General features: G+C 47.6%; 1 protein-coding gene across 8 annotated transcripts in view; it reads right to left on the bottom strand.

The window, feature by feature from the left end:
* SPECC1 (sperm antigen with calponin homology and coiled-coil domains 1) overlaps nucleotides 1-18,282 on the bottom strand; it is a 283,596-nt gene that overhangs the window by 84,198 nt on the left and 181,116 nt on the right. For all 8 annotated transcript variants that reach the window (XM_053893308.1, XM_053893306.1, XM_053893304.1 and 5 more), the window contains 3 exons: nucleotides 6,192-6,399; nucleotides 2,540-2,613; nucleotides 1,951-2,129 (listed from right to left, as the gene is read on the bottom strand). In XM_053893308.1, the coding sequence (XP_053749283.1) occupies nucleotides 1,951-2,129; nucleotides 2,540-2,613; nucleotides 6,192-6,399 (461 nt within the window). The remainder of the gene's footprint in view (nucleotides 1-1,950; nucleotides 2,130-2,539; nucleotides 2,614-6,191; nucleotides 6,400-18,282) is intronic.

Here is an 18,282-nt window from a genome sequence, read left to right as displayed (position 1 = left end):
ACTATATAAACTCAGGACTCGTCTCTTATCCTTTACTTTTAAGATAATGTATGGATGAAGCAATGCAAGTTATGATCAGGTTCCTCTTCCAAAGACACACATTATGAAAGCAAGACAAAAGGACAAATAAACAGAAGCACAAAAGCAGACTAGGGGACCTCGTGGTCATGTCAACACTATCAAGTCTAGTCTTCCTATCCTTCCTCAATGTGAAATTCACACGCCCTGGCGGCCACAGGGTATAGGTGTGACTATAAAATAATCACCTTGATTTTCAAGCGTGAATCACAGAACAAGCTACAAATGTTGTACCTGAATCCTTCTCTACGGCCTGTTTTATGTAAAAGTCATCAACAAAGGAAGGAGGGAGACTAAAGCAAATTTGGGGAGAGAATCGAAACACAGTTCTCATAAGAAATCTACTTTTTCCCATGTTATGAAATTCACGATAATACATCAGGACCAAAGGCTCAGAATCTAGCCAGGGAACAAACCCTTGAGATCCTGGAAAACATGTAAGAAAAGCAAACTGTACCAAGTAGTATTCAGGACCCACTAACTCTGATTTTAAAATGCTACATTTCATATTTCAAAGGCATCTCAAAATTCCAAATAACTTCCTAATATCCACGAATCCCAAAGTTAGGGACATTTACTCCTGACTGGGGGAGGGGGACACTGCATTAGTTAAAGCCTAAAGTACTGTTTTGTAATCTCGTTTGTAAACCATTTCATGGGGCGCCTGGGTGGCTCAGTCAGTTAAGTGTCCGACTTCAGCTCAGGTCACGATCTCGCGGTCCGTGAGTTTGAGCCCCGCGTCGGGCTCTGGGCTGATGGCTCAGAGCCTGGAGCCTGCTTCCGATTCTGTGTCTCCCTCTCTCTCTGCCCCTCCCCCATTCATGCTCTGTCTCTCTCTGTCTCAAAAATAAATAAAGGTTAAAAAAAAAATTTTTTTAAACCATTTCAATTTTAAATGATAATTAACTTTGAGCTCACTTTAGGAGTACCTTCCTCTGAAACATCCCGCTTAAGAAGAGCTTTCTGGGGGGGCACCTGGGTGGCTCAGTCAGTTGGGCATCCGGCCTCGGCTCAGGTCATGATCTCAGAGTTCATGCGTTCGAGCCCCGCATTGGGCTCTGTGCCGACAGCTCGGAGCCTGGAGCCTGCTTCGGATTCTATCTCCCTCTCTCTCTGCCCCTCCCTGGCTCATGCGCCCACGCGTTCTGTCTGTCTCCCTCTCTCTCTCTGCCCCTAACCCACTTGCATTCTGTCTCGGTCTCTCAATAATAAATACAAATTAAAAAAAATTTTTTTAAAAAAGAAGAGCTCTCTGGGGCGTTACACCATGTGATTTCCCTCCCTCGGAACGGAAAAGGAGAGTCACCTATCTGCCAGATGTTGAGTTTGCCGTGCTCATCCTTTCTCTTAAAGAGGGTTATTTCAAGGGCTTTTGGAGGCAGGCCACAGGCATTGCCAAGGGAGAAGCATGTCACTGGGCCGTGAGGAATGAGTCCCTTATCTGGTGGCAATTCCCCCGGGGAGTGAGTCCAGCCTTTCCCACGCAAGGTGTTGCCACGGCTCGCTGAAGTGGGCACTGCCGGGCGCTAACCAGCGCTGGGATTTAAGGAGCATCCCAGACATCTTTCTAGTCTTTAAATGTAGGAGGACACGTGGCTAGAGCTTTCGTACGTATGCGAGCCAAGAGTCTTCTCACCACCTTGGGCCAGAGAATGGGCAGCCACGGGGCCCCGGATGAACCGTTCCTAGGCTGTGTCGTGGTGGCGGCCGTGGGGGAGCGAGCTTAGGAAAGGAATAAAGATTTTGCGCAGAGAGACATCAAAGCGCCACGTCTCCAGACGGCGAAGGCTCATGCATGGCGATTAAGTGAGCAGCCAAGCACTGCGCGGGTGCCCGCCAGACTCACAAACGCGTGGCTCCGTCGTGACCAACCTGCCGTGGCCCTGCATGTCCCCCAGCTCCTTCTGCAGCCTCGCGTTCTTCTCCTCCTCCTCCAGCAACCTCCGCTTCACGGCGCGTAGCTCCTGCTGCGTCTCACACTTGATGTCGTTGGCCACCACCACCGCGGTCTGCAGGTCCGCCTGGAACCGCCTCCACTCCTCGGTCTCCTCCTGAAAACGCCAGGACCCACGCCCGCGTCACCGGCCGGCCAGGCCCGGCACGTGGGCAGGGGCGCCAGGGTCCCCCCCCGTGTCAGCCACCGAGGAAGACTGGCCAGGCGGCACCGAGCACCGCTCTCATGCTGCCTCACTACCGGGGAAGAGGCCCAGCACGGGTGGGAACTTACACCTTCGTGTGATCAGAGTGCTCCAGCCTGCAAATGAAAGCCTGCTTTAATTTTGTTCCCTGCCAACGCTAATCGGTGGTACCAGGGCCCGTGCCACGGGAAGGGACTCCGGGAACGCAGGCTAGGAGAGTCATCGGGATGCTTTTCAAAGGTTTCCAAACCTAAGGCGGGGACGCTCTCGGTAAAATGATGGAGAAGGCCCCTCCCCCGTCCCCGGCTGTAGCCCCACCTCACCTTTATCTGCTTAGTGAGCGTCTTCAGCTGCCTTTCCAGGTCTGACTTCTGTTCCTCCAGCTTCATCACATTGCCTGGAAAAGAACAAGTCAGAGAGTTGGAAAAGGTGCAAGGCTCTTGGGGGAAAATAAGCTAGGTGGCAAGGGAGCAGCTCCAGATTTAAAATCCGTCCATTCTGCTATAAATTGCATCCTTAGCACCCCGATAACCGGCAGCCAGACACAGGAGGATCTTCCGACATAGAAAACGGGATGGTTTGGGAAATAAGCGGTGTTTCGTTAGGTTATACCATCGGACGACAGGTGGTAAACCCATGCAGCGCTCTGGGAAGACGTAAACTGCCACTCACGTTTACTACACTCCCTCTCGGCCTCCCTGACAGTCGCACACTATCGTCCTGAATGTCCTCTAAAGCTGTGAGACCAATGGCTTTTGCGTAACAGAGGATGTGACTGGTTATTACTCTGGTGACTTTTAGGTCAGCTGCCAGGGTCGTGGTTCTTAATCGTACTTAAGCCTCCGAATCGCCCGGGAAGCCTCTCCAGAGCACACAGGTTCAAAGCCCCAGGCTCTGACCCATAGAAAGGGAACGCCCGGGGGGAGACAGGATCTGGGGTGGGTGTATTGTAACAGCTCAAAAGTGACCTGACCGCTCTCCCTAATTAAGAACATCCTCAGTCCTTTCCTCTCTCTGTTTCCGATTCTTCCACATGGCTACTGGACTCATTTCAATTTAAGTCTGATTGTGTCCAATTAAAATTCTTCAACGGTTCTTCGTGATTCATTCCAGGGCAGTAGATGTCTATTAAGGATATGAGTCAGAATTACCAGAGAGGCTTCAAAAAGAATAAACACATGGTCAGGGCCCACATGGGACAATCTAATGCAGCACTGGGGGCCTCAGAATCTGTGGTTGGGGGTCAATTCTACAGAATAAGAAAACGCTCCTTAACTTTGTTTCTATTTTTTGTCCATTTCTCTCAAGGAACTTATAGAGGGGAGTGACTGGTCTTGGGCTGGATTTGTGTGTCCCTGGGTCTCCCAGTGAAGAGAACATCTTAGTAATACCTTAATATGCTGGAAGGAGGTTAAAAAGCTTCTCAAGGCGAGCCTGGGTGGCTCAATCAGTTAAGCGTCCAACTTCAGCTCAGGTCATGATCTCACAGTTCGTGAGTTTGAGCCCTGCATCAGGCTCTGTTGACAGCTCAGAGCCTGGAGCCTGCTTCGGATTCTGTGTCTCCCTCTTTCTCTGCCCTTCCTCCACTCATGTGCCTGCTCTCTCTCTCTCTCTCTCTCTCTCAAAAATAGGTAAACATTAAAAAAAATTTTTTTTTAAAAAGCTTCTCAAAAGACACACAGTCTGTGTTATTTTCAATCTTGGATATGTTGTGATCCAACCCCAGGGAGTGGCCTGACATCTGCTCAGAACATTAATTATATGCTGGCTTTCTTGGTGGGTCTGTGCTGACTTTTAAGGATTTGGGGACCACACAACCAAACTCTCAAGGGCAATGTAACACAAAAACAAAACAAAACCAAACTTCTCTTCTTTGACTTTATGCTTGTCAAGCATGGTGCTGTGTTTGGAAATATACACGGACGGGGGTAGAAGGGTTTGGTCATATTCTCAAGCATGACTACCGAGAATGGTCTGAATGCTGTGGACACTGAATGCTAACATTCTGTAGCTGTCCTGCATGGCACATCCAATGAAGGATGGAACTCGGGTGCTAACCAATCAATCACAGTGTAGACTATACAGTCAATCCTCATTTGTGGCAGTTATATAAAATTGTCATGCATGCAGAATTAGTGAATACTAAACTATTGGTCCTATGGGGAATACAGAGTTAGGTTCTTGCGAGCCTCTGGTCACGACATTGTTAGCAAAGGAGACATTACTTGTGTTACACAGGTTTGTTTGCCAATGTCCTCAAAAAAAAAAAAAAAAAAAAAAAAAAAAAAAAGCCCATCCCAACAATGCTGGAAACCTGCTTATCCACGGAATCCTTTTCCTGTATAACACTCAGCAGGCATTTTAAAAATTCTTCTGGGGCGCCTGGGTGATTCAGGCGGTTCAGCGTCTGACTCTTGATTTCAGCTCAGGTCATGATCTCACGGTTTGTGGGTTCAAACCCCACATCGGGCTCTGTGCCGACAGTGTGGAACCTGCTGGGGATTCTCCCTCTCTCTTTGCCCCTCCTCCTCTCATGCTCCCCAGTCCTCAAAATAAATAAACTTAAAAAAAGATTCTTCTGCGCCTCCTAAACCTGCCTCACCTGCAAAGTTTTTACCTTTCTCATGGTGTGTGGCCTTTTGAGCCTCGAGAGCCAACCAGCACCAGCTGAGAAGGGTTTAACACTTTCCTGGCCCTGAGAAACATGACTGTAAATTTATTTGGTTTGTGGTTTCATAACAATGCAGCCCACTACATTTTCTTTCAACCAGACATTCATCTCACAAATCTGCAAATCTAGCCGCTTTTCCATCTTTTCTACGGCTTCATCGTGGACCCCAGATTTTTCTTCAGCATCTTTACTATATGAGACAACCAGTCTCATATACGGGTTGGTGACTTTCTCGTGTTCCAAAAGCAAAACACACTAGGGGGCGCCTGGGTGGCTCAGTGGGTTCAGCATCCAACTTCAGCTCAGGTCATGATCTTGCGGTCTGTGGGTTTGAGCCCCGCGTCAGGCTCTGGGCTGACAGCTCAGAGCCTGGAGCTTCCTTCAGATTCTGTATCTCCCTCTCTCCCTGTCCCTCTCCCACTCACACTCTGTCTTTCTCTCTCTCTCAAAAATAAACAAACATAAAAAAATTTAAAAAAAACAAACAAACCACTAGATGGGATCATTTTGATAAAGCTCATTTGGACAAGGCAGGCAATGTTTAACTAACCCCTTTTAAAGTCTTTCCCTAGTCAAAGCAAACAATGAGTCCATAAAGAAGCCATATATTGGAGCCTCTTCGGTAACAAAGTGACCAACATCTGTAAGTTACTTGATATCCTACCTTCAATGGGACACACGCTAGAATTGTTTTCTCCCCGAGCCCAAGAGCACACACTGCTCAAACCCATCTGACCATCTGTCACCCATCTTCCTATCCATCAGGCCCAAAAGACAAAGCTCTGTCAAGGCCGGACAAGTGCGGTCAGCGGTGTGGCTCACGCACAGCACACCTGACACTCCAAAATGCATTTGCTCCTTTTCACCGTCACCTCACGCTGCTGGCTCGATGTTCAATGATTGTTTCTTTGATGCCACCCGTTTTCCAGTTAAAGGCGTTAAGTATCCTGCCTTTCTCCTCCTAGGAGACCGTAGACTATGCGCAAGGAAGACTTCTTTTTTCTTTTTAATGTTAATTTTTATTTTTGAGACAGAGAGAGACAGAGCGTGAACGGGGGAGGGTCAGAGAGTGGGAGACACGGAATCTGAAGCAGGCTCCAGGCTCCGAGTGGTCAGCACAGAGCCCGATGTGGGGCTCGAACCCATGGACCGTGAGATCGTGACCTGAGCCGAAGTCGGACGCTTAACTGACTGAGCCACCCAGGCGCCCCTAGGAAGACTTTTCAAAAAATAATTCTTGCAGGCCCTCCCCAGCACCCTGCTGGCTCCTGGCCTACCTGTGACCAGGGCGTGATTTCACTCACTTTCTAGCTCACTGATGAGCTGGTTGTTATGTAACTTGACAGCCCGATGCTGTTCCACCTGATCTTCCAGTTCAAATATGGTTTCCTTCATGTCTTTAATCTCCGCATCGCTCTCTGACGCTTTCTCCTGCAGCTTGAGGCTGGTTCTGCTCAGCTGTTCTGCCTGACGATCACATATCTCCTTCAAGTAAGAATAATCCTTTTCCACCTAGAACGAAAGGAAGGCTTCCCGGTCAGCGTAACAGGAAAATGTTCCTCGCACACCAGCCCCAGGCTCATCCACGCACAGCAAGGGAAGCTCTGTGCACGCGGGGTACCTGACACCTGTATTCTTAGCCTCAGAAACAGCCAAGGCTATAAATATAGAGAAACGTGACGTGTGCAAAAGGCCAAATGGTGGATGCTGTGTCCCTTCCTACAGGCATAAGGAAAGCTGCAGGTACCCAAGGGCCCTTCTGTCCTGCAGCTGGGTGCAACAGCGCTCCCCCGGGGAGGCCCTGGTATTGCACCGCAAGAGCTGGCCTCCTCACATCTGCTGTGGCACAGCGCCCTCTGCTGGTAATCTGGGAACAATGCCCCCAGAACCTGACTGATTCCGCCCCCCACCCCTGATCCCCGCCACCCTCCCACCCCCCCCCCCCCCCCGCAAACTCCAAATCCCTTCAGCCGTAAAGTACTTGCGGTCATGGTGTTTATTTAGAGAAATACGACATTGATGTGATGGAGAACACCAGCAGAAGGCACAGAACACAAACACGTACGTGCACCAGACACAGAAAAGAGGCACGGGACAGGCATTCATCTCACCTTTTCAGTTCTTAATCATTAAACATTTCGAATGCGCAGAAAAGCCCCCAACGTGACGAGATAGCCATGCGCCCAAATGGACTTAACGATGGTTAAGTTTTGCCATGTCTGCTAAATATTTTGACTTTAACAAGATTTAGTGAAGCCCCAACCTTCTCTCCCACCCCAGAGAGTAATTTGCATTAACCTAAAATTGGCGTGCACTTGTTCCGAAATGGTTTTCACTTTTACTATATATGAATGTGCCCATAATACATACATAGTACTATGTACATAGTTCTGCTTTAGAATTTGTATACAAGTCATAGACTTGTTACGCTTTCGTAAAACTTGTTTTTAATCATGCTTTTGACATGTATCCACACTGATATCTACAATGCTGTCATTACTTTAAATGTTTCACAGTATTTGGTCTATAGTCTATCTATAGTCTGTCTATAGTCCTTTAAATAATGTTGCAAAATAGCTATTCACTTACCAATTAATATAAGCTTGGTACCTAATGGATTTCTTCCTAGATTTGGAGGCATCTCCATTTACGGTAACATTTTTTTTTTTTTTTTACCATTGCATTTAATGGGTAAAACCTTCTGGCTGTAGGGGTGCCTGGGTGGCTCAGCCGGTTAAGTGTCCGACTCTTGATTTTGGCTCAGGTCATGATCTCACAGTTTGTGAGTTCGAGCCCCGCGCTGGGTTCTGTGCTGACAGCGCTGAGCCTGTTGGGATTCTCTCCCTCCCTCTCTCTCTCTCTGCCCCTCCCCAGCTCATGCTCTCTCTCTCAAAATAAATCAATAAACATAAAAAAAAAAAAAAAAAAACCCTTCTGGGTGTAAGTTCTAGGCAGGCAGAGACCCTGTCTGGTTTCTTCACCATCATATCCCTGGCACCTGCACAGCATCAAACACACAGGAGGCACCTAGTGAAAACCTGATGAATGAATACACAGACACTGGACAGCAATATCGCACCTGTTTTTCAATTGGGACGTTGTGATAAGGAATAAAGAAAGAAAGGAGGGAGGGAGGGAGGGAGAGAGGGAATACAGAGGGAACCAGTACACTGCCTACCTCAAAGGTGAGCTCTGTTCTGTGAAACCTGTGTTTCAATTATAAAGGCGTGTGGCTGGATACTGCAATAGAAAATACATCATTGTAGCTGCTGTGGTACATCGAGATTGCTGGCCTGGAGCCAGACTACCGGAGCTGAAATCCCTATTCTGCCCAAGTCAGTCCAGGGTTCTTCTTCTTTCTTTCTTTCTTTCTTTTTTTTTAATATATATATAATTGTTTAATGTTTATTTTTGAGAGAGACAGAGCGTGAGCAGGGAATGCACAGGGAGGGAGGGAGACAGAATCCGAAACAGGCTCCAGGGTCTGTGCTGAAAAGAGCCTGACACGGGGCTCGAACTTACAAACCTCGAGATCACGACCCGAGCTGAAGTCGGACGCTTAAACGACTGAGCCACCCAGGTGCCCCCAGCCCTGGGTTCTGTAATCTCCCTGCCTCCGTTTCCTCATCTGAACAATTAAATGAAATACTGCACTTAAAGAGTTTATCGCCCTGCCTGACACATGGGAAGCACTCAGTAAAAGTTACTGTATCTCTCATAGCTGCCTCATGCCTCCGTGTGTGCGACGTTAGATGATAATATGACACAGGTCCAGGAAGCCCACAACACACAAAACAGACCGAGTCTTATATCCGCCGATAGCTCCAGAATAAACACAAGACTTTAGGTAGAAGAGGGGCACGGCGTTTTAGATACGAGAAGGTTGAGCTTCGACAGCATTGGAAAAGCAGCAGAGGAAGGAAGCTCCCACTATGAGCCCTGCATCCTGAGTAAGACCGTGGCTTTCCGCCCAGCGGGCTGGGCTCCGTGTCCAGGAACTCTCAGGCTGAGGGCCGCTCACCTGGTGTCTAGAAACGTGCCTGTTACTTGCGTGGGACCTACTGTGCGTCAGGAGTGGAACTGAAGGATGCACCCTGAGGAGGGTCTCCACACGTGGCCGAGGCTGCTGGCCTCCCACAGGCCCCGACCCGCCTTTACTTCCTACACGTTGGCCCCTCGTGATCACAAGCACCGGATGGCAGGCGAGGCGGTGGGGAGGGGGCCGCTGGGGCCAGTAAACCTGCAAGCCAGGATGCCGTTTCACAGCACACACCTCATTCCTCCTTCTTGACCGGGGAGTTGGTCTCTCAAGTTTAGCAATGTGTTCCGGAAAGCTCTTTCATTAAGACCAGCAACAACGACAAAGCCCTTAAGTCGCTTCGCAACGGCTTCCTGCAGGGGCTTGCCAAGTAGTAACAGGCAGGTGTTATTATGTTCATTTTACAGATTCACAGATGGAGAGAGGGCGAAGCCAAGCTAATTAAAAAGAACAACACAATTTATCAGGTAGCTAGGGCCAACACCTGGTACTTCCATGACCCTTAGAGTTCTAGGCTGCCCTCCTGCCGGCCGGTCCTTTAGAGTACAGCTTCTCCAGTTCAAAAACTGCTCTATCCGACAACCAGCAACGTGATTTTTACTGTCTCCCCTTCTTTTTTTTCTTTTTTAATGTTTACTCATTTGAGAGAGAGACAGAGAGCATGGCAAGAGGAAGGGAGGGAGAGAATCCCAAGCAGGCTCCCCACTGTCAGCACAGAGCCCGATGTGGGGCCTGAACTCACGAACTGTGAGATCATGACCTGAGCCGAAGTCAAGAGGTGGATGCTGAACCGACTGAGCCACCCAGGCGCCCCTCCAAGGTCTCGAGAAGTCACCTCATGCATTCCACAGATGACCTCTCATCTTCAAAAATCAGCTTTCTCCAGAAATGGGCGTGAAGAATTGGATTACAAACAGATTCAAATGAGCTTCCCATGGAGGGAGTGGGAGCCACAGTCCTTCCTGGAGAGGGCTGTTGAGAGCCAGTGCTTCAAGCTCTGACAACCGCCAGAGGGCAGATGGCAGCAAGGACCTCTTGGGATTCACAACCAAGGTGCAGCTTCCCACGCTTCCAGGACCCAGGATGCAGGGTCGGGCAGGGCGGCTCTGAGACAGACGGGCGAGAACCTGCTGTCCCCACCCCACCACCTCCCCGGGTTACCTCCTACTCCCCTCAAGATCCAAGTTCTAAATCAAACAAAAGGATGTGTTCTGATGACTCAGGTTTTCATTGTGAACTTTTCTATTGTGTTCTAATCAAATAAAAATTCTCCTAATTCATTGAGACTTGAAAGCTTGTTCTTTTCAAACCAAGAAAGCTCTGGCCTTAAGACTACAGTGTGTTTGAGTCCTCTGGTCTGCCTCAAATGTTTTTCTAACGCCTCTTTATGGTCACGGAACCAGAAAGCAGTACAAATCAGTGATGAGGAGTAAAGACCCAATATTGAATCCTGGCCTTCGTCAATTCATCAGTAAGCTAGTAACATTAGCCATTCTCTGTCTTGGTTTTTTCAAGTGCAAAACATTAGATAATGACAGTATTTCTAGCATAAAAACATGATTAAATGAGATGAAATGATCTAAAGCCTCCAGGAGCACCTAGCACATATAGAGCACTAAACTATTAACTGTTATTTTTAAAATACGATAATAAATTTTGTTTTTTTAACATTTACATTTTAAAAATTTTTTAACGTCTATTTATTTCTGACAGGGCGCATGCGCGCGCACACGTGCAAGCAGGGGAGGGGCAGAGTGAGAGGGGGACAGAGGATCTCAAGTGGGCTCCAGGCCTGATGTGGGGCTTGAACTCAGGAATCGCAAGATAATGACCTGAGCCGAAACTGGACACTTAGCCAACTGACTGAGCCACCCAGGTGCCCCTAAATTTTGCTTTTATGTGTTAAAAAAAATTTTTTTTAACATTTATTTTTGAGAGAGAGCCAGAGTGCGAGCAGGGGAGGGGCAGAAAGAGAGGGAGACACAGACTCGGAAGCAGGCTCCAGGCTCTGAGCTGTCAGCACAGAGCCCAACGTGGGGCTCGAACTCAAGGACTATGAGATCACGACCTGAGCCAAAGTCGGACGTTTAACCGAATGAGCCACCCAGGCGCCCCCCTCCCTCTAAATTTTGTTTTTTAACATATTGGTACGATTATCACAGCCTCTCTCCTATATTCCGTTACAAGTTTCTCTAACATTCATTCATTTATTCAGGAAGACTATAACTGGATACCTAATATATGGAACAAGTCACAATGTTAAAACTACACAGCTGATCCCCAAAAAACGTGGGGGTTAGTGGGCACCGACCTCCCCTACAGGGTTGAAAACTTTATTGCTTTACTAAACTATAACTTTTGACTCCACCAAAACTTAACTCCTAATAGCCTACTATGAAGCCTTGCTGATCACATAAATGTCGACGAACACGTATTTTGCATGTTATACGTATTACAGGCCGTATTCCTGCGGTAAAGGAAGTTAGAGACAATGTTATTTAGAAAATCATCAGGAAGAGAAAATACATTTACAGTGCTGCACGTGCTGAAAAAAACCTCCACATGTAAAGCGGACCCGCGCTGTTCAAGGGTCAGCTGTGTATGGTATGAAAGTAAATAAACTTGGGAGTGACTGCTTGAGTAACTTCACCATGAGTAAGAGTGTGTTATTTTTGTCGTGTTTGTTTTTACATCTAACTTTGTTCCTCCAAAACTCCGTTCGCTTACTTCTTGGCCCTGTTTCGAACATATACTGCTGATGGAGAGCCATGTTTCATTCACGCTGGCCAAAACTTGAACTTTTCTTCTCTTTATTTTTTTGCAATGCTATTCTGCCAAGGGAGAGCAGAGCATGGTCATTTAGTTTAAGCTTTTGTTATGGAAAAAGGAAAATGGCTAGGAAACGCTCAAAGAAATGGGTAAGCATCTGTATTTCACTCTGGGAACTTTCTGGATTTTCAGATGAGCGCTCAGGGAGGTGCTCCCTGAGTGTTCAAAATGCCGTGTCTTAGCAGACAAGCCCTAAGGTCAAGTTGAGAGAAAAAAAGTGCTCAGGCCTAATCTCAGGAAAGGTGTTAACACGTCTACAGAGAAAAATGGGCCCCTCGGAAGGGAAGTGGGGGGGCGGGGGGCGGTCAGCCCAGGAAATCCAGAAAGGGAGAGACCACACTGGGTCCAGGGGAGTGCCCCCTCCACCTTTACTCAAACATCACGTGTCTCTTTGCCAAACCCTCAGGTTCAGCCCCCAAACTCCTTCACAAGGTTTTGAGAACGGAGCCCTACAGGGGTGGGGGTGGGGGTGGGGCTGGGGAGTGGAGGGAGCCAGCAGTCACATGGCAACGCGGGACTGCCATCACGTCCTGGGCCACCTGACTGTCAGGTCTGACCTAATAAAGGCCGCAAGGGCGTTCTGCTTTGCAGGGGGCCCTTCCTAAGCTTCAGCTCCCGGTGCACAGCAGGCTTCAAGCTCTGGGCCACAAGGCTGGGGCCCGAGGCGCGGTCCCTGAGCAATGGCCCCCCTCGAAGGCTTCCCGGTGCAGAGCCTACAGGCCTTCCCCAAGCTGCCTGGACAAGTGTCTCCTCTCGACTTGAACACAGGCTCTGTTACACAGGTTTCTCACTGCCTTCTTCCCAGCACGAAGTCACAGGACCGCTTTACCCAGAGAACTGATACACTGGCGTCCACCAAAGGCACCGGAGAGCACGAGGCCACTGAAACGTCCACGTTTTCAGCCTCAACAACTCAACCTTAACCGACTCTCCCACAAGTACCCAGTTCGCGATGCACGCAGGAGACGTGATCCCTAAGCTCCCCCTTGGACTCTACCAAACAGATTCGCCAACACTTCTGACCTCCTCCGAGATGCCAGGGAAGGGCAAGGGGCTTTCACACAGGTGATCCTAGCTGATCTACCATGGGGACAGTGACCCCACAGAGCTGAGGGCCCCTCTGAAAAAGCGACACCACCGATGAGACCTAACGCTTAAGGCAGGGTGAGGCGAGTCAAGGATGGGGAATGGGGAGGGGGGCAGAGACAGGGGCCAGAGCACCTTGGGTGGAGAGAGCCTCCCAAACAACAAAACTCCTGATGCAGACAAAGACTGGGCCAGGCAGGGCCCGTACAGGGGAGCTGGGGGTGCAAAAGAAGGTGGCTGCTGGGTGTCCATCAGGGGCTGCATTGGGTGCAAATGGCTGAAGGCTTTACCCTGAATTCGGGAGATCACTGCGAGCACTTCACGGAGAACGGACGGGAATGGGGGAAAGCGAACCCCCTGTCTGGGGGCTGCGGCAAACAGTGCTCTCTCCCTTACCCAAAAGTCATTCTCCATTTCTTTCTAAGAATCCCAATTTGGTTTAAGAATCGGGCTGTGATCTTGTGATATCAAGGGAAGTGGGCTGGGGGAGGGTGCGTGTGGCCCAGTTGTGACCAGACACAAAGGTGAAAGTTGCTGAGGGCCCCCCGGCCGCCCCCCGCCAAGCCGGGGAAAACTGTCCTCCCGACAGGACTGAGGTATCGGGGAGCTGCCGAGGCTCCTGCCTGTCAGGACTGTGGGGATCACATGCTGAGGATCCTGTGCCCTCTTGGCAGGAAGGCCGTGGAATCACAGAGCCCTGACGTCACACAGCCCCTGGACCGCAGCGACCAACTTCCTGCCTCCTGACTTCTGAGTACAGGAGGAAAGTGAGCCGCTGGCTTCAGCCGCTGGCACTAAGGGTTTCTGATTCTTAGGATCCAAAGCATGGCCTGGGCATCCTCACGGACCACCCGCTATTTAAGCAGGCTCCAAGGTCACCTCAGTCCTTCAAAGAGTCCTATTCTGTCATGGCTACAGAATCATCTACTTGGTGCATCTTTCTCGCAAATTCTTTCTGGTTTTGCCATTTGCGGCCAGTGGCTCCCCTAATCAGCTTGGCCTGGTGACCAATACCGGTCACACAATGATTACTGCACCTCTGAGTTTTCTCCGACCACTCACAGCAAGTGTTTCTTTTCTTTTTTTTTAAATTTTTTTTAATGTCAATTTACTTTTGGGAGAGACAGACAGAGTGTGAGTGGGGGAGGGGCTGACAGAGAGAGGGAGACACAAAATCTGAAGCAGGCTCCAGGCTCTGAGCTGTCACCACAGAGCCCTATGCAGGGCTCGAACTCGAGCCGTGAGATCATGACCTGAGCCAAAGTCGGATGCTCAACTGACTGAGCCACCCAGGGGCCCCAGCATGTATTTCTTTATAATCTCCTTTCTCCTCTGGAAGAGACACCCGAGTTTCTGCTTTAGAAAGAACTAAATTTCTAAGGATACCACCTATAAGCTTTCAACCTCAGGGGTGGGGCGGGGGGAGGGGAGGGGAGGGAACAACAACAATACTTTGTTTTAAAACTTCTAGGTTTCAAGGCTTATAGACACTGTAACTTGAAATCAAGATCTCAACCAACTGCAAATGTGATCGTTAGAAAACCATAAACCTGGATTGCAGTATAGTCTGAAAAACCAATAATCCCATTTAATGACATGCTGCTTGCTGGCTGGGGCAGGCATTCCTCTCTCTCTCTCTTCCTCTCTCCCGAAAGGAAGAGCGAGAGAGAGGGGGAGAGCGAATGAGTGTGGCTTATAGGAGGCTGAGGCATCTGTGGAAATGACAGCCATCCTCAAAGTCGTACGAAGGCATGTTTTATAACCATACGGTAATCTGCCAGCAAAATGTATATATAGGATATCAGAGAAGCTGACAAGAATGGAGATACTAGCAAACAGCTGAAGACAAAGAAATGAGAGGAACAGAGAGCCTCTGAAATAATCCCAATGATTGTAAATGTGCTACCAATTTCCCATTTACTGTAGGAAGAACAGATCCACCTCGTACCAAAAAAAAAAAAAAAAAAGTACATTTGAAGGCTTTTCAGAGGCTCTTCTAATAGTATCTGAGTCATTTATGTAACTTACGGAAACTGGAAATTTATACAGATTTACTCAATCAGATCATAGGGTGGTTTGGTGTTGCTTTTCCTCTCTTTAGTAAACAGGCAATTTTGTTCTTTTCTCATAACAGTCGCCTTCTGCCATGAATTTGAATGGACGAATGCAGAGCTCAAGCGCGGAAGTTGTTCATCACCAAGAAAACTGCTTGGTGGTTAACAGGACACTCACTCAGACATCGGCTCAAGGTGGTGAAATGTGAAAGGTCTAGCAAATGTCCTGCAAAGTGACTGAGAACTAAAGAATTAGAATTTGTGCCGGGAATGCAAAGATGACTTAACACTGGACTGCCTTAGAAAATCTGTTATTCTAATTCACCTTGTTAACAAGTTAAAAGAGAAAAACCACCATGATTATATAAAAACTACTCTAAGATCAGATCTGAGAGATGTTTAAGACCCATAACAGATGTAGCAAAATTCAATCCCTATCGTTTTAAAAAAAACAAACAAATCAGTTCCTAGCAAAATACTCGTCTAACTCAATAAAAGGTACACAACACAGCACGTGCCTACGACAGACATCCTTGATAACAAAATGTTGAAGACACTCCCTTTAAATCAGGAACGAGGCCAAGATCCCCCCCCCGCACCCCGCCTCCACACCAACCACACTTCTGTTCTACACCGTACGATGAAGAGGGGCTGCCCAAGGTCACAGAATTAATCGCAATTAACCAAGTCAGGAGGACCCACACTTTCCACTTACCAATCCATCGCTTCACATCATTCTATGTTTGTACTAAAAGTGCTCCTGTGTCCTTCGGTCAGCCTAGAAAGTCCGGGTTTTACACCTTTTCGAAGGTAACAGAAAAGCACAGGTAACGAGCCCACTGTGATTATAGGTCAATGCCCTTGTGCACTAAGACAGCACGAAATCACAGACCTGGGATCTCAAGTATAAAAGCAACTCCAGGTGACCTGGTGCTTCACACAGTCTTACCTCGAAATACCAGCTACAGTCTCTTCCATTCTACCGACGAATTTTTGATGATTCGAATCAGCGTGTAATACAAAGGGAATACAGGAATAATATAATTAACAGCTGACTTAAAATGTATATGCTGTACCTTGCACTCCACAGAAAATGCAAACCTTTTTTCTTTTTCTCCAAATTAGACTTGGTTTGTCCCAGAAAAATTCTGAATTTTACTGCCCTTGTGTAGATAAAGCTGTAAGGAAGGGCAAACTCATACCTTTAAATGCTGTCATTATCAACCAAGAAATGACCGACGTCACCGAACACAGAACTGTACTCAAAAAACTAAGAAGAAACCAAGGAAATACAGACAAGCAGGATAAAAGGATTAATAAAGATAAAAGCAGAAACAAATTCATGAAATAAGTTAACGTAGAAGTGAAGCTACTGTTTTGAGATACCAAATTATTTCTTGGTGACCCATGTATTTAGTGTAACATCAATCGAAATGCCGAAGAGACAGGTGAAGGACTGAGGGGGCACTTCAAGAAGGTCACATCTGGAAGGTGGCGCATTTTGCAACAGAGTGATGGAGAGGAACGGATTTCAGACACTAGAAGTTAATGTAAAGCTACAATCACCAACTTAAACTTCAAATGGGCACCTGGCGAGTACCTTCTAATGGAATCACTTCCATACTTTCAAATTTTATTGAAATTTTATTTAGCATTTTAGCTATAAATGTAGAACACTGACAATGATTTAAAAAGAAGAAAAAACTAACACTACCTACCACTCGGATTATCAAACAACCAAGCCAGAACCAAGTTGCAACAAACTAATCTTTTAAAAAATTTTTTTAATGTGTATTTATTTTTGAGAGAGAGAGCACAAGCAGGGGAGGGTCAGAGAGAGAGGGAGACACAGAATCCAAAGCGGCTCCAGGCTCTGAGCTGTCAGCACAGAGCCCGATGCAGGGCTCGAACCCACGAACCGTGAGATCATGACCTGAGCCACAGGTGAATGCTTAACCAACTTAACCAACCCAGGCACCAGGCAGTAGACTAATCTAAAGGCAGATGAAGCAGTGGAGAAAAATCACCCTGTGAGCTCATGGCACAACTTTTTTCTTTTCTTTTCTTTTCTTTTTTTTTTTTTTTTTGTGTGTGTTTATTTATTTTGAGGGAGAGAGAGAGAGCTTATAGGGGTGAAGGAGCAAAAAGAGTGGGAGAGAGAATCCCAAGCAGACTCTGCCTTCTCGACTGTGAGATCAGGTCTTGAGCTGAAATCAAGAGTCGGACGCTTAACTGACTGAGCCACCCAGGCGCCTAACAGCTTGTTTCTTAAAACAGTGACGACCCTAAGGTGGGAAGTCATTTCAACCTCTCTCTCTCACCACCAGACCCCTAACATCACAGATCCAGAGCTTGCAGGAAACAGAAACTAGGAAGCCACCTGTCTATGCCTTTCCAGCACTGCTCTGTGAGCAGGCAGGATATTATAGAATTACCAGCAACTTTATCATGTAACAAAGTTGCAGACTGACGAAAGGATTATTTTAAAAAATGAAACAGGGATCATTTGTTCGATTGTGGGCTGGGTAAGATCTTCCCCAGTGAAGAAGGGGAGGAAAAAAGAGGCAACGAAGACCAGATCTGAATGACCCAGCAACTGGATACCAAGCATTGGCAAGGGTTCAGGGAAACAGGCACTCCCGTGGATCAGCTGGTGGGAACACTTCTGGGGGGAAAACTGGCTGAATGTATCGAGTGTCCTTAAAATGGTCACATTCAGGGCGCGTGGGTGGCTCAGTCGGTTAAGCGTCCGTCGTCGGCTCAGGTCACGATCTCGCGGTCCATGAGTTTGAGCCCCGCCTTGGACTCTGTGCTGACAGCTCAGAGCCTGGAACCTGCTTCCGATTCTGTGTCTCCCTCTCTCTCTGACCCTCCCCCGTTCATGCTCTGTCTCTGTCTCAAAAATAAATAAACATTAAAAAAAATAATACAGGAAAAAAAAGGTCACATTCTGACACATCAAGTCAGTGTTTAGGAATTTTTCCTAAGGAAATAACCAGACAGATATTAAAAAAAAAAAAAAATGTATTTACAATATCAAAAGACCGGAAGAGAACATAACACGCTCAATGAACAGGTGACCGGTACAGAACGTATGAGATCTTTATATACTAGAATACGGCCTGGCCTTAATATCACGTTTCAAAGAATAATGAGAAGAATATACTCACAAAATATTAAATTACATGGGGCACGTGGGTGGCTCAATCAGTTAAGTGTCCAATTCTTGATTTCGGCTCAGGTCATGATCTCATGGTTTGTGAGTTCGAGCCCTGCACTGGGCTCTGTGCTGACAGCATGGAGCCTACTTGGGATTCTGTCTCCCTCTCTCTCTGCCCCTCCTCTGCTTGCTCTCTATCCCCCTCAAAAAAATAAATAAAAATAAAC

This window comes from Panthera pardus, unplaced genomic scaffold (assembly GCF_024362965.1).
Source record: "Panthera pardus isolate Hobbes unplaced genomic scaffold, ASM2436296v1 HiC_scaffold_3, whole genome shotgun sequence".
Taxonomy (NCBI): domain Eukaryota; kingdom Metazoa; phylum Chordata; class Mammalia; order Carnivora; family Felidae; genus Panthera; species Panthera pardus.
The sequence above is the reverse complement of the archived record's forward strand: the minus strand, read 5'-3'. Positions and strand labels throughout refer to the sequence as shown.